Source organism: Schistocerca americana, chromosome 2 (assembly GCF_021461395.2).
Source record: "Schistocerca americana isolate TAMUIC-IGC-003095 chromosome 2, iqSchAmer2.1, whole genome shotgun sequence".
In the NCBI taxonomy this organism is placed as follows: domain Eukaryota; kingdom Metazoa; phylum Arthropoda; class Insecta; order Orthoptera; family Acrididae; genus Schistocerca; species Schistocerca americana.
Genome location: NC_060120.1, coordinates 65,449,210 through 65,473,939, shown reverse-complemented (window position 1 = coordinate 65,473,939; position 24,730 = coordinate 65,449,210). Strand labels below are relative to the sequence as shown.

Genomic DNA, 24,730 nt, shown 5'->3' with positions numbered 1-24,730 from the left:
CAACATATATTCCTTAATCTAACCCGTGCTGCAGAAGACGTTTCTACCATCAAATATCTTTTCTTACATCCCGATTTCGAATTACAGTCAATCTTAAATTACTGTTGTTGTTGTGGTCTTCAGTCCAGAGACTGGTTTGATGCAGCTCTCCATGCTGCTCTATCCTGTGCAAGCTTCTTCATCTTCTTAAATTACTAAAAAGTCCAAATTCTCCGGGACGACGGGATGGCCCGGGCAATAACAGTTTCTATCGACTTAATTACGACACCTGATTGTAGAGAGTCGTGACTCAATATTGGAGTAGACTTCATAACTGATTGTAGCTACTCGCTGCCGAATCTGCCTAAACTATTGCTTCTAACGATTCATCCCAAACAAAAATAACGATATTTCCTCAGTAAAAAAATATATTCCGCTTTTTCTTACCATTGGTCACAACGCCTGCGAAACATAGGTAAAACCTGAACTCTTTTCTTTCGACTATTCCAAAAAAAAGCTTTCTAATGCCTGTGTAGTGGAGAAATCGAATGAGAACGGTTTTTGGAGTAGATTTTATGAATAACATACCTGCATAATGGTTTGTTTTGACATAACACACTTGGAACTCTTGTGCGTTAGCGTCTAGAGATCATAACACAAAATTTTGGAACCTCGGTGTTTACAAGTTCTTTTAGGACACCACAACAGCCCTAATTGTAACTAAAAAGCTAAAATTTAGCTTTCTGTTGCAACCAATATGTACAGTTACGTCATTACTTATTCTCTGCTATCAACTGAAGGTTCTCTTCGGTCTGCCATACGATGTAGTTATTTGGGACATGATTTCTCACTCGAACGAGGCCATAACGTATTATGGATCTGTTCGGCAGTGGGACCTCTACGTAATCTCAGAACTGTGTCGCATGGTGGTTTGTACTTGTTTTCCTTTACGTACAACGATAATTGCACTAGTTATCTCGAACGGCAAGGAGATAATGGGTTGCCACTGAATGCCCTTAGTGAGTTGCAAAGCGACCGCTAATGCATGGATCTCTGTTGAAATCCTTTAACAACCTCAGATTTCACCCGTAGCGTGTTTTCCCAGGTGACGTTGACATTTTGTTGCTGGAAAATTTCAGTGTAATTTAAAGCGAGAATTGTGAACGTCGGGTTCCTGCTGCACGACTTTGCTTCGGAGACATAAATATAAATCTCGCAGTTTTCAGGGGCATGACTAACCAGTTGGGTAGCTTTCACTCGAGCCGACTCGAAATTTTGATTAAAGGGTATCCCAACTCCACCTCTTTATATGCGCACTGAAACAATTCAGGGGAGACTGATAATGGTTAACTGTGCGAGATCAGCTTGACGATGCCGCTGGAAGTAGTACACTGAATAGAGACAGAAGCTTTTCGAAGTTTTGATGAACAAGCGACTCAGAGCTTTTACTCGTCTCCCATAGTAGTATAAGTTGCAAATATTACGTCTTGTGGGACATTTTCTTTCGATTCATTGATTTCAAGACAGCGATGAATATCGGCTGGCACACAAAGCAATCTGAGAAATACTAAACAAGACAGTTCATCGAAATCTTGTGTTAGATGGTACCGCACAACCTCCTGCCTTAAAACCACACACCCAATCTGCCGGTGAGTAACTTTGCCAAAACCAGATCCATACCTCTCGTGCAATGTTTCTCTGTTCTCTGCTGAAGACTGCTCTTATCTCAAGGCGCAGCTGCTGAACGCGTAGGAGGGACTGGCGATGGAGAAAGGTGAATCAACAGCAGATACTCACGTGATAGAGTGTACGGCGATTTCATGACCCTTGCGGTGCATCTCCTGCACGGCCGAGTAGTTGGTGTACTTGTGCGACACGAAGAACGTAGCCTTCATGTCGCAGCCGTTGGGGTTCTTGCGCTTGCCGTTGAAGATCTCCTTGTAGAGCTCGATGTTGTTGTTGTTGATGGCGTCGTCGAAGGTGACGGTGATCATCTGGGGCACCTCGGAGGCGGGCAGGTCTCCCGGGATGGCGGTGCCGTCCTCGGAGCAGAAGCAGTCCGGCAGCACGCACACCGTGGGGTCGCAGGGCGGCGCGCGGTTCGGGTCGTTGTCGTTGTCTGCAAAAGGCAACAGCCGCGTCACAAACACACAGTCCCGAAACATTTAACAGCACGTCCCCTCCTCGCTCTTCTACATCGGTGTCTTTTACCTCGAACTCAGTTACGTTCGACTTGCCTTACCAGCGACTCACCTGGCGACGGCAAAGGCGGTTTATAGGGTCCTGCAACGTGGACGACCCGATAACGTCGTGGAGAGGAAGCACCCGAACGTCAACTGGCGTGTAGTGTGGAGGACAATTCACCACGTAACATTGGACACTGACGTCACGGCGATATGGTATATCACTGTCAACGGTAAGCAGGTGACCAGATCGAGGCAACGTGCGATCCACATGGTAGACTCACCCACGTGCACGAGCTGTAGCGTTCAAGACAACGATGAACACCGTCTTAGCTGTGGCGAGTCTACGGCAGTGTGGCACTTAGTGAGGCAAATGTCAGCATACTTCCTTCGGGTAACGCCGAATCGTATCGACCCCAAGACTATCCTATTCCCGGATGAGACGTATTACCCACGCACTAAAACTAATGCAATGACGTGGCTCCGTGGACATGCAGTGCATTATTTGTTTCAAGACGGCACTAAGGACACTTTAGACTTTTGGAACTATTTGCAGGAACGACATTGCAAGATCCTCCGTAACCCAAAGTATCGACAATATTTTTCCAATTTTTTGTGGAGTGTGTTCCACGACCCTCCACGTAGCTGGAACATCACGGGTAAGAGAAGCTAAGATTACAAGACGATGACAGAACACTACACGATACAACGTGGGATCTACTTTCATCATTACGAGAAGTCATACCTGGATGATACAGCAGATGGAGAGTTTCGTTGTGAATCCTCACACTCTGTAGCAGTATTTGCCCCATTTCCTCTTTTTGTCCCCGGCGCGAAAAGGTCTTCGCAGTTTTTGTTTTCCCATCCAGTGCAAGATGTAGCACTTGTTAATGGTGGTATGGATTCCACCCTTCAGTTTTGTTTCATGGTTTCCTTCGCCCCGCACTTTGCTCTCTTTCTTTATGCCTTTTTCTACAACTATTAGCATGGTTTTAGTTATGTGCGTCCCCAACTCGACCCAACGAGTGCACTTACTAGTTTTCAGTTCCTTACTGTTAAAAAAAAAAATAAAAAAAAAACAGCGACGCATGCTGCTGCACTGCTTTGTTATTGAGCTGACACGAGGAGTTGTTATGTTTACAAATTAACTAAAAAATTGGTAACCTGGAAAGGACTGGCAGTGCCACGCAATACGCAAGTTTTGTCAATGTGCTTAGGCTCTAAAGACACAACATGGCATTACCAATCAGAACGTTTTTCACAATCCGCGCATTGTTGTCTGGTCGCCACAAGGCGTGAACTGCACAGCGGTTGCAGAAATCACCATTCTTGGCCAGAGCAGTTCTCAGGCTTTACTTCAGCTACTATGCACAACGGAAAACTGTGAAAGGCGCAGTTTGGCACAGAGTTCGAGATCGCTGGTTGGGTTCGATGAAGCATCACGTGTAATAACAACAGAGAGGCGAGATAGTAATGTGCTACCAGACGAATGACTGACAGGCAGCACCTCCCGGAGGCAGTGAGCACCGAGGATTAGCTAGAGCAGACTTTGCGAGACACATGATCTGTAGTCGAGCCATTGAAACCACTGAGTACGAAGCATTAACATGAACTGACACATAATGATGCTCGATCGGTGGAGATACATGATATGCTACTTGGAAAAGTGTTGCAGTATTCACATTACTAGCATTTATTTGCAACCTGTGTATGATTAGGAGCATATGGTTGAGTCTTGACAGAATTTGACATAATTCGAAACAAGGACCCAGGAGTAGACGACATTAATGGTTCAAATGGCTCTGACCACTATGGGACTTAACTTCTGACGTCATCAGTCCCCTAGAACTTAGAACTACTTAAACCTAACCAACCTAAGGACGTCACACACATCCATCCCCGAGGCAGGATTCGAACCTGCGACCGTAGCGGTCGCGCAGTTCCAGACTAGCGTCTAGAACCGCTCGGCCACTCCAGCCGGCTAGACGACATTACCTCAGAATTATTTATATTCTTGGGAGAGTGAGCCATGACAAAACTATTTCACTTGCTGTGGAAGATGTATGAGACACATAAAAGACCAAGAGTGGTTTTTCTATGTAGTAATTCAAGTTCCAAAGAAGGCAGGTGTGACAGATGTGAATATTACTGAACCATAAATTTAATGCCATAGTTACAAAATACTGACTCGAATCAGTTACTGAAGAATGGAAAACCCAGTAGAAGCCGACTTCGGGGAAGGTCAGTTCTAGGCGCTACAGTTCTAGGGGACTGATGACCTCAGATGTTAAGTCCCATAGTGCTCAGAGGCATTTGAACCATTTTAGGTATTAGTGGCGATTCCAGCGAAGTTTAGTGCTTTTACAAAAAGCAGAGAGGTCGTTCCACAACATGCCCAGTGGAGATAGACTGACGAAGAAGAAGGATGTGTATATTTTCAGGAGAAAACTGCCTACATGTCCACAATGAAGCATTGCTTATTGTGGGTACTTTACATGGGACTTAAATCGCAACTCATCTGACAATTTTTGCCACGGATATTAAAAATATCCGTTTATGGAGTGCGGTACAGGAGAGAATTCCTGTGCTAATGTTGGTTTTCAGTTAGCAGCTACTGATGACGTCACAGGAACACGACCTTCCGTAAGTCGACTGAAAAGTGATCTTCTGGATCCGCTACATCAGAAGCACGTATTAAGTAGTACCAATAAAGATAGAGTCAAAAAGAAGAAAGATAGAAAGTGAAACTAGATGTTGAACTCTAAATATGCGCGACAGTGTGAAGGACGAGCTTCGTGGTGAACTGGCAGACGGCCTGTTTTCACGGGGATACGCGAACGTTTTTCCGCGCCGCGCCGTGACGTGTCGTTTTTGTTGGCGCGGTTTGGTGGCCCTGCAGGCGCGCCGCGCCACCGCGAGGCGTGGCCCTCAGCGGCGCAGCTTTCGCCGTCGCCTGGAATGCGACGCACGCCCATGGCTCGCGGACACGTGGAACCACCTCCCGCACCGAGCTTTCGTTCTCACTGTCGCAGTCGCTCGGCGAGCAACTATGCATCAACCTCATAAATGTCAGCGCGCGCGCGCGCCCACACACACACACACACACACACACACACACACACACACACAAATATATTTACACCTCCAGAAATGAACTGAAAATGGTTACAGTCTCCTAGACCAAGGTTTTCGGATTTCTCGTGATTGTAAGACAAGTACCGGAACCGCTAATCTCTCTCTCTCTTTTATTCCCAACTTCTTGCGTCCCACTATCATCTACATCTACATACATACTCCGCAATCCACCATACAGTGCGTGGCGGAGGGTACCTCGTACCACAACTAGTATCTTCTCTCCCTGTTCCACTCCCATACAGAAGGAGGGAAATATGACTGCCTATATGCCTCTGTAAGAGCCCTAATCTCTCTTATCGTATCATTGTGGTCTTTCCGCGAAATATAATTTGGCGGCAGTAAAATTGTACTGCAGTCAGCATCAAATGCTGGTTCTCTAAATTTCCTCAGTAGCGATTCACGAAAAGAACTCCTCCTTTCCTCTTGAGACTCCCACCCGAGTTCCTGAAGCATTTCCGTAACACTCGCGTGATGATCAAACCTACCAGTAACAAATCTAGCAGCCCGCCTCTGAATTGCTTCTATGTCCTTCCTCAATCCCACCTGATAGGGATCCCAAACGCTCGAGCAGTACTCAAGAATAGGTCGTATTTGTGTTTTATAAGCGGTCTCCTTTACAGATGAACCACATCTTCCCAAAATTCTACCAATGAACCGAAGACGACTATCTGCCTTCCCCACAACTGCCACTACATGCTTGTCCCACTTCATATACCTCTGCAATGTTACGCTCAAATATTTAATCGACGTGACTGTGTCTAGCGCTACACTACTAATGGAGTAAACAAAAATTACGGGATTCTTTTTCCTATTCATCTGCATTAATTTACATGTATCTATATTTAGAGTTAGCTGCCATTCTTTACACCAATCACAAATCCTGCCCAAGTCATCTTGTATCCTCCTACAGCCACTCAACGACGACACCTTCCCGTACACCACAGCATCATCAGCAAACACCCGCACATTGCCATCCACCCTATCCAAAAGATCATTTATGTAGATAGAAAACAACAGCGGACCTGCCACACTTTCCTGGGTCACACCAGATGATACCCTCACCTCCGATGAACACTCGCCATCGAGGACAACGTACTGGGTTCTATTACTTAAGAAGTCGTCTGCTGAAAGAAAAAACGAGTCTGCTTAACGAGCGCCGTCTCTGACTGCCCCTGGGAGCAGCGAAGGGAGAAAAGGAACCCTCCATCATCGCTCTGAAGCGGCGGGGGCTTAAATTACGTAAGTCGCGAGCACTTCTATCCAGTTTACTAAGTTACACATACACAGATACCCTGTACTTAATATTGAAGTGCTGCTGCTCACGGAGGTCCAGTGTGGGCTGTTTGTTATCGTACTGCAATGAAACTTTGTAGATGTGCTAATGTGTTAACGCCGAACCGATTTACACTGGAAAAAAATTAGTTCCAATTTTAGCCAGCAGGTGCAAATCTGCCGCTGTACACCATCTCGTCGACGTGTCCGTTGCTCATATTGAACAAACTGTGCAAGTGGCAGCTAATGATAAAACCAACACTATGCGTTTCTCACTTGTTTGACGTTCTCTACCCGTGTCTCATTCCTAAGAGATTACGTGTGGAAACACTTCTATACGCTTACTTTCGTTCACAGCCTCTCATAGCCTTTGTGGCCGAGTGCTCTGCCAACACAGCTAGCCCAGCACGATTGATGACCAGTCCTCTCAGGTTTGCTTCCGCCAGTACCTCACCTACCTTCCAAAGCGCGTAAGGCAAACGTCCCGGGTTCGAGTTTCGCACCAGCACACAGATTTAATCTGCCACTAAGTTGCATATGAAAGAGAAAGTGCGAAAATTCATTGAGAAAACTGTAATTAGTTCCTGTTTACTGGCTCTCATCAAGGGTTTTGGTTAGTTCCCTTAGGTTACAGGGCAGTGCTTGCGTTAGAAATCCCCTCACAATAATTCTCAATTGAGATATCCTGTGGTCTGCTACCAACTCGTCTGCTATTTCACTGATAAGAACTAAGGCCCTACAGCGGGCTAGCTCGATTAGCCCGCTCTGCATCCGAAACGATGCCATACGGACAATTATCGAACTGTGGGTGAGGGAGCTGAGCACCGTAAACCTAGCTTTTTTTTTCAAAGGTACAACGTGGACTATGCCAGTGATGATGATGGGGAGCAGGGCACAAAACGTTGCGAAATATCACCGAAGCTACTTAAATGCGCACTCACAAAGAATAACCCCAACTTGACCTCATAGTTTAAGGAGAAAAAAACACACTTGCAAGATATCAGACCTAGTAATGGATCCCGCGCCAAAATTTGGGCCATTATTCTCATAGCACGCGTATGACCTTTTGAAAGCACAGCTCTCAAACACTCGCGACCGCCGGATGTTTGTCACTCGCCCAATGCTCGAGAGTGAAGTACTGTACAATTGAGTGGGTAAGAGGTCTTTGAAACACTGTTTTGACATTGGCGACAAGCTTTGTTCATTTTGTCAATGTGCGTCGTTTCTAAACAGCAGCTGGCATCAACAATCTCTTTAGTTTGAACATTTTTATGTTACTATCCACGAGTACAGTGTAAATGAATGACATGTTACTATCCACGAGTACAGTGTAAATGAATGACACGAATGAGTGTTTCATTTCAGATATAGCGTTGGGTTACTTAATTATTAATATCGCTGTTGTGTGTTACTTTCTTTGTATTTTGAAGGTATCACTGTTAACGTGAAGTAAGTTTGACGGAGGTGTGCTATTCTTCAACGTCAGTGTCATGATCAAATTGTAAATCGAAAATCATTAATTTCATTTCATAATAATTCTTCAATTGCTTAGGTTTATTCGTTTTGATTTTGAGAAATACTGTTGAAATAGTACTAAACATATATATGAGTGAAGTTGACATAATTAAATACTCATATTACTTATTATTTTTACATTGAGTAATGTGTGTTCTCGAAAAACATTTCAAAACAGATGTGTGAGTCTCCTTCTCCACTTTCCTTCGCCTTCAAGATGTCACGAATAGGAGGGCTCTGGTCTCAACTCGGCAGTAAAGTGCTTCGCTATCGCCACTTGGCGGTTGCGGTGGAGTGGATCGAGTGATGAACAACCGGCTCGCGCGAAAGTTTATAAGCTGAACTTTCAGGAGGTCGTAACTGCGTACCATCAGAATCATGGCCAAAATTTTTGCTCGGGATCGATTACTGGAGCTGACATCTTGCAAGCGGGCATTTCTTCTTCTGATAATATGAGGTCCAGCTGGTGATGTTTTCTAGTCAGTAACATTTTTACTTCATAACAATCTTTTATACGTGACATAACCCATACACAACCCGATGCATCAAGAAATAGTTAGTTTGGTAACAGAGGAGACTATGTGTGTAGGGGGTACGGGGAGAGTGCGGTGAAAACTGTGACAGGATAGGACGATCGATTATAGGTGGTATCAAGACTGAAATGGATGGAGGTTGCAGTAGCTGGACAGATGAAGAGTCTTGTACATAATATTCTAACGCAGAGAGATGCATTAAGATAATCTTCAGAATGAGGACAGCAACAACTGAAACCACCTTTCAAAAATAGCTTCTGCTCACTCGTGAAAATACAAGTATTCGGATACAACGTTTATCAATGTTCGCAATAAGATATGTGTTGCACGTGGAGTTCAGCGTCGCCATCAGCATTTATCTTTTACGGAACCAACTGCAGTAGTGAAATAATTATTAAATTTCCCGGTTATTTTACGCAGCATCTTTGGAATCGGGGTAAACAGAAAGAGTGAGCTGCGTTCCTCCTTGAATTTGTTCTATGCTGTAAGTCACCCTCGTGGATGTTACTTACTATGATCGTATATGGCATAAGCTAACACGAGTAATGAGATTTGTTATTAGGTAACAACGGATCAGTTACTGTTGGCAATACAGAAGATACCTCCAACACCACGATACCTTTGTAACTAGGGCATTCCTTCGTACTTCCTCATTGGCCATGCAAAGCCATTCGGGCAATTATGACGCAATTCCGAAGCCGGTGGGTATTAGGAGCGGCTGCAGTGGCTCGCCTGTGATGGCACAGGCTGCGGCAGTTTGGCAGCTGTTGCGTCACGGCGGGTATGGGCGGCGGACCTGGGGCCGATACGATCCGGCCACGCCCCAACCTCGCGCCGGTCCATCTCGCGAGAAAGCGACCTGCTTCCCCTTGCCGGCCAGAATCTCTTCTCTCTGATCAGCGCCACTTAAAGAGAGCACCGGTCCTAGTTTGTGAGACACGTCACTGCGTCGTGACGCGAGTCCACCGCGAGACATCTAAGAGTATTGCGTGGCATGGAGGCACACAATTGATGCAGCAGTAGCAGGTGATTTCGGCCACGTAACAGGGTGTAAAGAGCCTGACCAACAGGGACCGCAGACAGTCACCAATTCGAAGGCAGCTGATGCGTCAGCTAATCCAGATCCATGTCAACCAGTTTCCAAGCGGACATTACGAGGGTGATCCGTCAACGGACATATTTAGTCGCGTAACTCTGAGAAGGCCAGTGCTCACAGCGGCATTCCAACGTGAGGTCCTCAGTAGACCAGACGACCCAGAAACAGGACAGTAGCTGATTGGAGGCGCGCCAACAAAAACGACACGTCACGGCGCGGCGCGGAAAAACGTTCGCGTATCCCCGTGAAAACAGGCCGTCTGCCAGTTCACCACGAAGCTCGTCCTTCACACTGTCGCGCATATTTAGAGTTCAACATCTAGTTTCACTTTCTATCTTTCTTCTTTTTGACTCTATCTTTATTGGTACTACTTAATACGTGCTTCTGATGTAGCGGATCCAGAAGATCACTTTTCAGTCGACTTACGGAAGGTCGTGTTCCTGTGACGTCATCAGTAGCTGCTAACTGAAAACCAACATTAGCACAGGAATTCTCCAGTGAGTCGTGATTTTACATCTTTTAAATTCTGCAAGGTGTCAGGTGGGCCAGTGGTCCGATGAGGCATTTAACCCACAGTGTGTGGAGGGTTTCACGCTATGTGGCAGTTATGACGAGCACTACAAAATCACACCTCGACCATGTAACCTTTTATTGGTCCCAAAAAATGGATTACAGGTCTGATATAGTGAGATAGTTGTGGTCATAACTACTATGCTTGTGCAAAACCGTTATTAGATACAGCTTCAAATGATTCAAATGGCTCTGAGCACTATGGGCTTAACATCTGAGGTCATCAGTCCCCTAGAACTTAGAACTACTTAAACCTAACTAACCTAAGGACATCACACACATCCATGCCTGATGCAGGATTCCAACCGGCGACCGTAGCCTTCGCGCGGTGCCAGACTGTAGAGCCTAGAATCGCTCGACCATTCCGGCCGGCAGATACAGCTTCACATGATGCTTTAGCCACATATATAATGATATAGCCACTGCAAATTGTGTTACTATCGTGAAGTCTGATACCCAAGGGGGCGAAATTAGTTAATCGCTAAATAATGAATTTTGGTGATTGTTCAAAATAAAACAGCTTACTTAGGAGAAGCGCTTCCCTGCAGAAATTCACAGCAGCTATGGTCTGTGTGTGTGTTTGAGGTTTACGGGCGCTAAACAGCGTGGTCATCAGCGCCCAAGCTATGGTCTCATTCATAAAACGAAGTCTAGGACTGGAACAGAGAATGAAATGTAGTAGCCAACATCATCGCAGTTTGGTAGCTGCACGGAATCTAATGAATGGCTACAGCTCGATTCAAATACTTGAAAATACTGTTTTCCTTCCAGGACTGAAGTTATTACTATAACAGCGCGAGCCAAACGCAGGGTTTCCTTTCCGAAAACATTTGTTGTACACTCTGGTGCAGCATTACGCCGTAGCACTCGCCTCGGTGGAGCAGACCGCTTTCTGATCGGTGATCGGCAAGTTATCTCAACCAGCGACACTTTGGTACGTGGCCTAGGTGACAGCTGCGGCGTCTACCGTAGTGATGACTTCCACCGCGAGACCACCACTGCTCAGACATCAGTATGAGAAGAGCACTTGGCTGACGGTCCAGCAGCGGCACTGATGGGCTAGGCGTCGAATTGACCCTCCCAGCCACCAAGCCATCGGGCGCTCACCAGCGCCAGATGCTGATAGCCCAGACACGTAGGGCTGGAGGCTTCCTGCGAGGAAGCCCTGCACTCTGCCAAGCCATACCAGTCTGACCAATAAGATCTTAAAACAGCTGAGCCACCTGGCCAGAAATGCTAGTGTCGCAGGGCAGGTTCGCCGTCGAGGCTAATTGGGTCTAGGAGCTACTGGCGTCTTCATCACTACGCTTCACCATCGAAGTCTGTGGGATCGATGCCCACAAAGCAGCGCCCGTCAGATACGGGCATGAATTACTTACGTGAAGTCAAGGAAAGTAAATAAAAGGATTCTAATGCCTAGCCGCGCGGGATTAGCCGAGCGGTCTGTGGCGCTGAAGTCATGGACTGTGCGGCTGGTCCCGGCGGAGGTTCGAGTCCTCCCTCGGGCATGGGTGTGTGTGTTTGTGCTTAGGATAATTTAGATTAAGTAGTGTGTAAGGTTAGGGACTGATTACCTTAGCAGTTAAGTCCCATAAGATTTCACACACATTTGAAAATTTTTTTGATTCTACTGCCACTGAGCTGCTCTTCACTCCACCTGTCCCACAAACCTCCATCAAAGAACACTCATACCCTCTGCGTGACCAAGAGCAGACACAGTGTCACAGAGAAATAGACTGATGTCTCCTAGGAGCGGTTGTATTTTGTCTAGTGTGCTTATTTCATGGCTTGGCTTCTTCATCTGATGAAAACTAAAAAATAAACTCCGCGTTCAGGGTCTTTCTGGCCGCCTTCTCGCCCTTTGCCATGTGGCATCGTGTGGGTGCAGTATGGAGGAGCACCCTTCAGCACACCTCCCTCTCAATCGCTGTCGAATTTCAGACTTTCGAGCCATTACTTATCTTTCAGGTAGCTCACCCATTGGCATCACAAGTCTGAGTACACTCTGTTTCAGTCTTCACACAAGGAAAAATGCCTGGCAGTTCTGGTATTTGAACCTGCGTCCTCCACATGAGAGTCAGACGCTCGGATCACTCGCTTACAGATGCGGACATTCATCTGACGTGTCATTTAAAAACAGTACGTTCCACTACTAGAAGATCTCCACTTATACGAATGCAAGCCATGTCTCCAAATCGGAAGATGCAGCTCAATTCTTGTAGGCTGGTAACAGCAGCAGTAACAAGAACTGACTGAGTTGATCACGACGCTAAATTGGTGGTAAAGTTTTCTTTCGGATTATTCATTTCAAATTTCCTTTCTCCAGCACATCTTTTGTGTATTTGCGACAGTACTGGAAGACATCGTCTCTGAAAGACTGCCTTAGTCACCTACATTCAACATTTTCGATTGAAATGTGATTACAACTTTGCCGGCCGGGGTGGCGAGCGGTTCTAGGCGCTACAGTCTGGAACCGCGCGGCCGCTACGGTCGCAGGTTCGAATCCTGCCTCTGGTATGGATGTGTGGAACGTCTTTAGGTCAGGTTAGGTTTAAGTAGTTCTAAGTTCTAGGGGACTGATGACCTCAGCAGTTAAGTCCCATAGTGCTCAGAGCCATTTGAACCATTTTTTTTATTACAACTTTCGAACACAAAGAAAAGATCGAGGAGTCACCATATTCTTCACCGTTGAAATATACTGTGCCGAGATTTCAGCATAGTAATTAGAATCATACTGAAACAGCTTGCGGTTTTTGTATTACCCTTAGACGCTGTTTGGTGCCCCAAGACGGAGATGTTTTAGGTTCTCAATTCTACACAAACAGCCCGACCCTTTAATTTTCTGGTAACACACTGCAAGGAAAGAGGTTAACGTTTCTCGGTTTTCTGCTTTTATAATTTTACATTACACTGCAAAGTGATTGCTTCTTCCAATGGAGTCGTTACGCTATGCTGCTGACTCATTAACTGCGCCATAATTAGCGGAGAAGCGGACGATCTCCAGCGAGATTGCCCGCGCTCACGAAGTTGCTCACTGAGCAATAAGTGATGCTGGCGAGCCGAAGTAATTACTATATCTACGACAGGAATTATAAACTCGGGTGCAACAGTAGGCGGAGCGCTCGGCGTTAGGAGGGAGCTTTCGGAAAGGCTTCGTCGTCAGGGGGACTGAAGAGTCTAGCTGGGGGGAAGGGCCCAGTGGAGTGAAATCTGCGAAAGTGGCAGCTGTAGGAGCGGCAGGCTGAGGAAATGAGTGATGGCGGGCTCTGCGCGCCTGCGCAGTAAAAGTTACGCCGGGTCGGCAGGCTGTTGGCAGCAGCGTTGGAGGTCGCCCCTCGAGGTACCGGTAGCCGGCAGCAGCCTCGCCTCGCCTCGCCTCGCCTCGCCTCGCCTCGCCAGCTAACGGTACCCCCGGCACGTCTCGCTTTGTGCGCCGCCTGTCTTTTGGCGCCCACGGCAACCACCGGCGCCCACGGCCCAGGGGCCGGTTCCGAGGAGACCATCTGGGCGCAGTGCCAGAAACTGTGTGCCCGCAGGCACAGCCAGTACTCGCAATTAGCGAGTGGTAGGAAGCAAACGAGTAGCCTGTTGCGAGAATAGCAGTCTGTGTTACATAACATATTGCAATGTAAAGGCCTACCTTGCTTCTGGAAAGATGCAAAGCAATAAAAGCGGCTGTAAAATGCCACTTGTGTACTGGTATGCATGTAAGAAGTCTCTGTCCCGCGCCATATGTCCCAGCCGCTGTCAGCTTCAGTAAATGCAACGACGGGGTAAACACCACATTGGAGCCAACGTTTCTGTTTCTGATTCTCTTTAAAACTACACTACTGGCCATTAAAATTGCTACGCCATGAAGATGACGTGCTACAGACGCGAAATTTAACCGACAGGAAGAAGGTGCTGTAATATGCAAATGATCAGCTTTTCAGAGCATTCACACAAGGCTGGCGCTGGTGGCGACACCTACAACGTGCTGACATGAGGAAAGTTACCAACCGATTTCTCATACACAAACAGCAGTTGGCTGGCGTTGTCTGGTGAAACGTTATTGTGGTGCCTCGTGTAAGGAGGAGAAATGCGTACCATCACGTTTCAGACTTCGGTCGGATTGTAGCCTATCGCGATTGCGGTTTATCGTATCGGGACATTGCTGCTCGCGTTGGTCGAGTTCCAGTGACTCTTAGCAGAATATGGAATCGGTGGATTCAGAAGGGTAATACGGAACGCTGTGCTGGATCCCAACGGCCTCGTATCACTAGCAGTTGAGATGACAGGCATCTTATCCACATGACTATAACGGATCGTACACCCACGTTTGCAGCAGCATTGACTATCAGCTCGGAGATCGTGGCTGCTGTTACCCTTGACGCTGCATCACAGACAGGAGCGCCTGCGATGGGGTACTCAACGACGAACCTGGGTGCACGAATGGCAAAACGTCATACCTTCCGATGAATCCAGATTCTGTTTACAGCATCATGATGGTCGCATCCGTGTTTGACGACATTGCGGTGAACGCACATTGGAAGCGTGTATTCGTCATCGCCATACTGCCGTATCACCCGGCGTGATGGTATGGGGTGCCATTGGTTACACGTCTCGGTCACCTCTTGTTCGCATGGACGGCACTTTGAACAGTGGACGTTACATTTCAAATGTGTTACGACCTGTGGCTCCACCCTTCATTCGATCCCTGCGAAACCCTACATTTCAGCATGATAATGCACGATCGCATGTTGCAGGTCCTGTACGGACCTTACTGGATACAGAAAATGTTCCACTGTTGCCCTGGCCACCACATTCTCCAGATCTCTCACCAATTGAAAACGTCTTGTCAATGGTGGCCGAGCAACTGGCTCGTCACAATAAGCCAGTCACTACTCTTGATGAACTGTGGTACAGTGTTGAAGCTGCATGGCGAGCTGTACCTGTATACGTCATCCAAATTCTGTTTGACTCAATGCCCAGGCGTATCAAGGGCGTTATTACGGCCAGAGGTGGTTGTTCTGGGTACTGATTTCTCAGGATCTATGCACCCAAATTGCGTGAAAATGTAATCACATGTCAGTTCTAGTATAATATATTTGTCCAATGAATACCCGTATATCATCTGCATTTGTTCTTGGTGTAGCAGTTTTAATGGCCAGTAGTGTATCTAACACCTCTGAAAATTATTCCCGCTGCTTTTTAACATAGCAGTTGTATCTGCTTCATGCCAGCCGTAATGAACACTACAGAGGATAAGTACCTTCACCACACCTACACTAACATGAATATCAAAGGATAATGTTCTACACGTATTCCGAAGAGCTCGCTGCAGCTGCAGACTGGAGTTTCACGTGATTCACTGCCTCTTGCCACTGTGCATCGCTTCACCACCCACCTTCTATATACAAACTACTATAGCACTGAGAGAAGAAGAAAAATTAAAAGTATCTACTAACTCTGGTGTTGGTAGGACGCTACGGTCGCAGGTTCGAATCCTGCCTCGGGCATGGATGTGTGTGGTGTCCTTAGGTTAGTTAGGTTTAAGTAGTTCTAAGTTCTAGGGGACTGATGACTTTAGCAGTTAAGTCCCATAGCGCTCAGAGCCATTTGAATCATTTTCTGTTCGTAGGACATGTTCTGAGGCATCAAGGGATCACAAATTTATCATTGGAGGGCAGCGTGGAGGGTAAAAATGGTAGAGGGAGACCAAGAGATGAATACACAAAGCAGATTCAGAAGGACGTAGGTTGCGGTAAGTACCGGGGGATGAAGAAGCTTGCTCAGGATAGAGTAGCATGGAGAGCTGCATCAAACCAGTCTCAGGACTGAAGACCACAACAACAACAACTAACTGTGGTGAGGGAAAGATGTAAAGGATTTACTTTCTTATATTTTCTCGAAATGCATTTTGATTTGCGCATTGAAGTATCCCGAGTAATCTGTAACGCAAGATTAGTATTACGACTGAACTGTGTGACCATAAGTCAGGGAAAGGATTGTCCGGTTTGAAAGTATGCCCTGTAGGACGCTCGAATGTTGCATGTAGATGCGGAGGGTGAAACAAGAGTAAACTGGACATCTGAGTATTCTGTTACAGATTGACTTTGAACACGGGTATGCGGTAGGCACTCGAAAATGAAGGTAGAGATCTTGAAGTTACAGGGTCTCTTTTGACCAATGATTTGTCGACTATTGGTGAATACTTCCGGAAATGGAAGCTGCAGGCAAGTGTCGCTAGACGGAAGTCTCAACGAATCACTTAAGCAATAAGATGCCCAAGAAGGAGCCCGCAGTCTACTTTGAAGGAAGTTTGCTCAGACATAATAGAAACCCGAAATATCTAGGGGTTACGCTTGATGGAACGCCCAGTTACATGCAGCACCTATTAACGACAGCTGCCAAAATCAAATCTCTTCATAACATCACTCCAGAAACTCTGTGGCACATCATATAGATCATCTGTACCGACACTCCGCACTTCAGCTCTGGGATTCTTTGATCATTTTGCGGTATATTGCACCCTAGCTTGGATGAGCAGTATGCACACAAGATTTGTTGACAAAGCTCAACCTTACCGTACATGTTATAACTGCCTACACCTTCGTTATGGCTACCCATGCACATACTTCTTCCATCTCTGCGGCGTGAAGGTGCGCTTTTGCAGGAATACCAAAAACTATGGAAAAATCCTCAACTTCCTGTTCTGGCAGACATTTCAACCATTAGCGAAGGAAGACTTCGCCCTCTTAAGCCACTCCAAACCGTAAGGATGTTACTTTAAATATAATAATTTTGGGTGTTAGGCCGCGTGTTTATAAAACACTCTAGCAACTAAACTGCCGACTTAACCGCCGCGAAGAGGGCCACAACAAGTCGGTCAAAACGTTGGAAATTTAGTTACGTCATTGTTTTATAATGTCGTCGCCTAACACCCACAATTATTCTATTCAGAATGACACTGGCCATGGACACCTACAAACCTATACGTAAGGATGTTAGTTGATATTAATTTTAATTTATGCTGGAGACACACGTAGCAGATTAATGCTACTAGGAAACAACTAAAGATGCCATACAAATCGACAAGCCGCTTGGCTTTGAACTGCCACGCAAGATCTGGTCCGTTCTTAACAGAGTGAGAACCAACAATGGAAGATATACTGAGTCCCTTTACAAGTGGAACAAAATCAAGGTTGACTGTGGAGTTGAAAAGCAGACTGTTCGCCATGTAATTCAAGAGTGTCTTCTGAGAGCTTTATCTTTGGTCGATTTGGGGGACGGGACGAAACAGCAAGGTCATCGGCCCCATCGGATTAGGGAAGGATGGGGAAGGACATCGGGGGCGTCCTTTGAGAGGAACCATCCTGACATTTGCCCGAACCGATTTAGAGAAATCGCAGAAAACCTAAATCATGATGGGAGGACGCCGGTTTGAACCATCGTCCTCCCGAATGCGACTCCCAGTGTGCTAACCACTTCCCACTTCGCTCAGTAAGCTTTATCTTTCGAGCCAACAGCGTTCTTGATGGCGAGGGAACGATCAATAGACTACATTCGTGGCCTGTGTAGTAGTTTGTAATATGGGACAGCTTTAAATGTTTTGTGATGTCGAAAAGATGAAAAATAGAAAAAGAATCATAACAAGCATGCCGCTTGGAATTGTGTGACTTTCTTTGTAGTGCTTTGGTCATATTCTGTACAAACAGCTGCCCCCCTGATATAAGTCGTATTAGCTGTGATATCAAGGTTCAAAGATTTGGACGAATAAAGAAGGAAATTATATTTTCTGAGGTCTCTCATGTATTTCTGATTCAGATCTCTAAATAGATAAAGCTACTAACACCACTGAAAGTTCTTCACCGAACCAGGTTGAGAATTTCTCTTCCAATATTAAAACTCCCCGTCGTCAGGAGCAACAATTGATCCGATTGTTCAAAGTCCATTTTCAGAATCGTACCGATGTGGAAAAAAACGGTTCGCTGTTAATTCATTTAAGGGCCGCAGATCGTTAATTACTTATCAATGTTAGTCAGCAGTAAATTGTTGATGGAGCGCTACGGCGACGCTGGGAGCAATAGCTGCAAGTACTCACCACAGGTGTTCTCATCGGAGCCGTCCGTGCAGTCCTTCTCGCCGTTACAGAAGAGGCCCCTCTCGATACAGGCTCCGTCACCGCACGCCAGGAAGCCATCCTGGTGGAACAACAGAGGTCAGCTCTCCTACTCTTTCCTTCTTGTTGCCAACCTCGACGTACAGTTTTTTACTATTCAACATATTCACGTCTTGGTGGGAAATGTTACAACACCCGTACAACGATCATCTTTTCAGTGCCTTTCATAAATATGGGAAAGTAATTTAGAATAAGCTCAATATTTCCATTAACATCTGACCCTGAATCACTACATGCTACTAATTTCTCTTTTGATACTTGAGCTGCATCTGGAAGTCATAATATTTTCCATATTAAACTCTGACGTTCTCGGTTAGGAAGTAAAGAAACAGTTCACCTGCGGAAAACCTCATTATTTCTCCTACCAAAGACGAAAATAAAAATATACGAGGCCTGTTCAGAAAGTAAGCTCCGATTGATTGCCAAATTGAAACCACAGTGAACATCAGAAATGTTTTACTTGTAACAATTAGCTACACCTTTCAGCTACTTCTCTACGTAGTCGCCGTTCTGACTTAGACTTTTGTCGTAGCGTTGTACCAACTTTTCAATAGCCTCATCATAGAAGGCAGCCGCCAGTGCTTTCCGCCAATTCTCCACGCTGGCCTACACCTCGTTGTCTGTGTCAAAATGTTGTCTTCAAAGACAGCGGTTCATGTGACCAGAGATGAAACTCAGGGGGAGACAATTGCGGACTGTATTGTGGGTAATCTAACATTTCCATTTGAAAACGATGCAGGAGCATCTTCATTGCCCCTGCAGAATGCGGCTGAGAATTGTCGTGAAGACGAAACAGCACGACAGTTATGTAATGTTAGCTGCATAGCTTCAGGCGAAATTTCTCACCAGGCCCTCGTACTTGGCGGCAGACACTATTTTCTAGACATCTTTACGCACTCACTGCGAGCTCAGAAATGAGAAGAGCGACGTGATGCTAACTGGGGTTATACTGGAGACACTACCCAACACATCTGTGCAAAGCTTTATCGGATTTTCATAGTCGTTTCCATTACGCGACCGATCGGAGCTTACTTTCTGAACGCCCCTCGTATATAATGAATCGTCATCGGTGGCTGTCCACAAATCCATCGCATCTTTAACAATCATCTTTAAAAATCACGTTCGTCTAACAAACATGTATATTTAACCTTTAATTTGGAGGATTTCCAAATATTATTACATTACACAGAAAGCAGTTAAAACAAATTAATTCTAAAAGATCAGGCAAGACGAGTCGAGTAACAACCATCTCTTCGATTACTTTCCCCGATAAATTAATATTTATATGTATATTATTGAAGATTGGCCTATCTGTGTGATGTCAATTTGCTAACGCACGCCAATAGCTTTTGACCAAAAGGAAGCTGTTCGAATCCAAGAAGTGGGGAAAATTTTCATCGCCGTGGTTTGCTTCCTAACGGTAACTGTGAGCAGTTTCTCTGTGTTAGATCCCAAACCACATTGCAATGTCTTAATTTGTTGTTCTGTTCCACGTATTCCATTCGTCGGATTTGAGTTATTCTTTTCATTACTAACAATTTCGGAGTGAAGACCTTAATTTACGGTTACTTTAATTAGTGTCGTAATGAGAAGTAACAATATGAAAGAAATAATTCGAGCCGCTTCGTTTTCTAATGTGGGGAAGGGTGGGATATTCAAAGTTATTCATGCGTATCTCTCGAATAACAGGAAGAAAACTGCGCAAAAACTACAAGGCACGCAGTAAACAGACACACATCAGTGGTTAGGGCATCTCTCCAAGTTTTTGACTCACATTACAAGTGCTGAATATGGGAACCTTTCACAATGCAGCTAACGTTGATATGTCGTTGCAGCTCATAGAAACGAATTGTCAGGGAAGTCGCGACAGCAGCCCACTTTGCAGATCGGTTCTTTGGGATGCCTATCTGCATGTGCGAAATAATTTGGTGTGGCAAGACGAAGTGCAACGGGGCTGAGAGTTATCAATGAAACGTAAAGGTAACACAAACGACAGGTGCAAGCTGTAATTGTAAGAATTCCCTTTATCAGTGGGACATTGATACATGGAAATACCTTGCAACAAATTCCCACAGGTTCTGCTATATATGGGACTCATACATTCCGATAATCAAAAGGTTAAGACAGTCGCCCGTTTGGTGTCGCACGGCTATGAATCAGTCCCAGGGTGCGAAGGCAGGAAGGAAATAGCACCTCCAGCGTGACAATGTGGAGGAATGCGCTGTGTTGCATTCAGACCAGTACTCAACTGGTTTACTCGAAACTATGTGCCGTTACTCGGACCCACCCTCTGTTCCTGTTCCTTAGTCATCTATGACAACATAACATTATGCTGCAGGATCATATTGATTGTTCGAGACCACGTCCGCTGTGACTTTGACAGTTAAGTATTGCCGGATTCGTGGCCTGCCACTGAAGCCTGCCGTTGAGTACGGAGCTTGCTTGACAAATTAATTCGCCGGAGGGACCTCAGCGGATTGTAAATAAACTCGCGGAAAAACGTTCGGCATTTCAGACGTAGTGCAAGTAACCAGAGACATTTTTTAAATGACACTGTCGCTTTTATCGTGATTCCGTTACTGGAAAAGTATACATAAAACTACCAAATGTTAGAAGAACCCTGCTTCTATAGAATAAAACCAACAGAGTCGGAAGTGAGGCTTACCTGGCAGAGAGGCTCATCTGTGTAGAGCAGCGGCTTAATTTTGCGCTCCTTGTTCTTCAGTTTGCAGTTCTTGACCGCATCCTTCCAGTCGCAAGTCTGCTTCTCGATGTCGAAGTACAGACCAGCCGGGCAACGGATAGCTTGCAGACCCTGCACAGAAGAAGAGGTACAAAATTCTATGAGGAGTTGTCCTTGTCGCTTTCTGATAAGGAAGCTCCCTTGACACACACAGTTTAACATCTGGCCTAGAAACACATCCTAAACATGCTCTCTAGGTAACCGACGTCGCAATGAGCAAGGCGACCACATTAATATGTTTCAATACGTCTCAAAAAGGCACAGATTTCTGTTAAACATAATCTTCTTATGTTCGACGACTGCCTACCAAAATTTTGTCTCACTAATTAACTGAAAATACTGGCATTCCCGAGACGAAGATTTTTTCGCAATGCCAAAGGTTCAGCATTACGAAACGACGACGGAATTAACATTCTAATAACGTACTTTTACAGGCTTGCAATGATTGTATCTGTGTAAAATTACATTCTTAAGCAGAAACTTATGTTAGTTACGTTGAGAGCATACATTTCCTGGGAATATCTGCACCTAATCATTACTTTCTTCTGCTTTCATATTTCTTGTCATAGACAATATGGACTAACCTTTTAGGGTTTCCCTACTACCTCTTACCATACAAGATATGTGTTAAATCTTGTCGACACATAAGCACCTAGTTTAGTTTCCAATATCTGAATTAAAATCACGTTAAATGGCTCTGAGCACTATCGGACTCAACTGCTGAGGTCATTAGTCCCCTAGAACGTAGAACTAGTTAAACCTAACTAACCTAAGGACATCACAAACATCCATGCCCGAGGCAGGATTCGAACCTGCGACCGTAGCGGTCTTGCGGTTCCAGACTGCAGCGCCTTTAACCGCAAAATCACGTTAAGAAAGATATAAAATACTTCATATTTGAGTATTGCTGCTTTAAACCCAGAGACATTAACTGCATAATCAAACATTTCAACATTAATAAATGTGGTAACAATTACTGATGAGTGAAATTACAAATAAGTAGTCATTAAAAATTTTCTTGGTCGAATGGGGTATCCAGGAAGCAATTGTTTAAAGTATATCTCGAGATGTTGTTCTCTCACGCCTGAACTTTTTCAATAAACACAAAGTAAATAAGATTCAAAACTTCCTGGTATATTAAAATCGCGTGCTGGACCTGCACTCGAATCTGGGATCTAGGAAGTTTCCATTCAACGCACATTCTGTTGCAAAGTGAAAAATCAGGCTGGAAGAAATTCTCCAGGCTGTGGCTAAACTGTGTCTTTGCATTATCCTCTCCTCCAGGAGCGCTAGTCTCGCAAGGTACCCAGGAGAACGTGTGTGACGTGTGTGGGAGCTATGGTACTGGCATTACGCCAGTCTACAGTGCTATTAAATAACGAAAGCAACTATCACATTTAGCTTTACTTGCCGCACACTGTAAATCTGTGTCAACAATTCAATGGAAACGTCTCAATAATTCATGAGTTTTGTATTTCCTGATCGAAATTATTAAATTTCGAGGTGTTAAAAAAGTGTAAAAATTAAATTTCTGTTACGTAAAATGCGCAGTGTTGTTGAATAATATATTGCTTTTTATTGGATTTCCTTAAACACCCACAACGTGAGACATATCAGAGAGGACGAAGGCTGCTGAGTGCATGCTGTTGGCTTCGCGGTCGTCGAGGCACAGAGGCAAAAACATACAAATTTCAACGCATAGTGGCCACCGTTGAAGTAACAAAACATTATTTAGCCAAAATTATCTAATATTTCAAGTCTTATAAGTCTGTCATATGTGACTTACGTATGTATTAATTTTCCTGAATGGCCAAATATTTCGCATGGACTGCGTGTAGAAAACAGCATCAATGTGTTCCCTCGAAAAAACTATTCACGACTTTATTCTGTTTTCGTAAAAACTATATGGTTTAGTGATAAGAGAAGATCACAGCAGACGACGGTTTCTACTTGAAATACCAGGATAAATACACGATGACGTCAACTTTCTCGGTGAAACGGACCGTATAAATCTTGGAAATTTCTCTGTACGCACTGTAAATTTCTGTTTGAACACAAGCGAGAATAAGTCAATTTTTGAAGCTGCGCAGCTTACTTTCTCCGCTGTTGAGTAAGGTAAATACTCGTTGATTAAAGAAATCTAGACTGAGAAGCTGTTTGTGAAATCGTTAAATTATTAAAAGATTTATGCGCAGATAATATTACCAAACACGATAGAATATGGTCAGATCTTAATACGAACGTTGCCTGAAAAGAGGATAGTGTTCGCGAAATTGTACAGTACTAACTCTCTGGAATAGCGGCCATGGCAACAGGAGAAAGCTTCAAGCGATGAAACTAACCGATTAGCGCGTGTAACGAAGTGCGACTGATTATTCAGTAGCTCTCTGCCATCAACCAACTATGTGTTAGCTACAATTTTGAGGGGCTGGAAAACGATACTAAATCATACAAGAAGATAATGGCTTAGAATTCCTAAACAGTGAAGCCCTACAATGGAAGTATTTAGAATTTGCTGTTCGCAACCCTACAGTAAAACAAATTTCGACTATCGTATCCGATTCAGATGTAACGTAATAAGAGGACAAGGGCTCTCGAAAGATTTTATAGTATCCTCCATGTCGCGTGGCCTGCCTGGACAATGGTAGGCGGCTTTTTAAGCCCGTCTCGGTGGTTGTACAACAATGTATTCAGTTTGCATGTAATTTGTAGAAGAAATAATAGGCAAACAAAACGATATAATAGTTACATGTTTAAACTTCCTTCTTTGACTACAGCTAGGTATCCACGTTAGATTATTTGTCAAGGGATGCACTGTTAGTTGCTGGTGTTGCGCTACTTTTTAGGAACCATTTAGCAGAAAATAATCTTACATTCCGTGTTGGAGGTAAATTATAAATTTGACGGAAACAAATGCCAATAGTGTGACAAACACTTTGCTAAAGCCTGTCAGGTTGTGAATAATCAGACATTTGCAACGAGCTGACATGTTAGCTATCGAATCACGTTTGTACAAGCGGCGTACAAGTGAATTCGATTTGTATAAGTAGCTGGAACTTGCCACTCTATCTTAAACAAAAGTGGCAGACAATGACGATCCGATTTATCATTTGACTCTTCGTAAGCGTGCTTCATTGTGAATTTCATTGACATTAATAAGTGTAAACTCAGAAATTTGAGGGACTGCAACCTGATTTGCTTTAAAAGTACGTCGTATAAAAAATAAATATTGTGCGCGCACCTTGCAGAGTATAAACTACGGTGTGGCACGTTTTAATATTTGTTCGCAACCGAAACATTCGCCCTGTTGTTGTTAGTCCATTCTACAGTAAATTGATCGACTTATGAAAACATAAACCGACAGTTGTGTTTACTTGCCAGTTCTGTAGCCAGTTTTTGCGGATAAATTCTTTAGTTAGACGTAGCAGATGACGTGTTCTTGATCTCCTCTCAAAAAAGATATTGTAAGAATTGAGAGATTACGTTTTCTTAAACATTGTAGCACTCATCTCACAACCTGTGATCATTCCTTTATTTCTTGCA

The 24,730-nt window shown here is 44.8% G+C and overlaps 1 protein-coding gene across 1 annotated transcript in view; it reads right to left on the bottom strand.

Moving 5' to 3' along the window:
- Positions 1-24,730, bottom strand: part of LOC124591107 (chitin deacetylase 1) — a 70,525-nt gene that overhangs the window by 5,219 nt on the left and 40,576 nt on the right. Inside the window, exons 3-5 of the mRNA XM_047131705.1 lie at positions 21,110-21,259; positions 18,367-18,466; positions 1,777-2,098 (exon numbers count right to left, since the gene is read on the bottom strand). Of these exons, the coding sequence (XP_046987661.1) occupies positions 1,777-2,098; positions 18,367-18,466; positions 21,110-21,259 (572 nt within the window). The remainder of the gene's footprint in view (positions 1-1,776; positions 2,099-18,366; positions 18,467-21,109; positions 21,260-24,730) is intronic.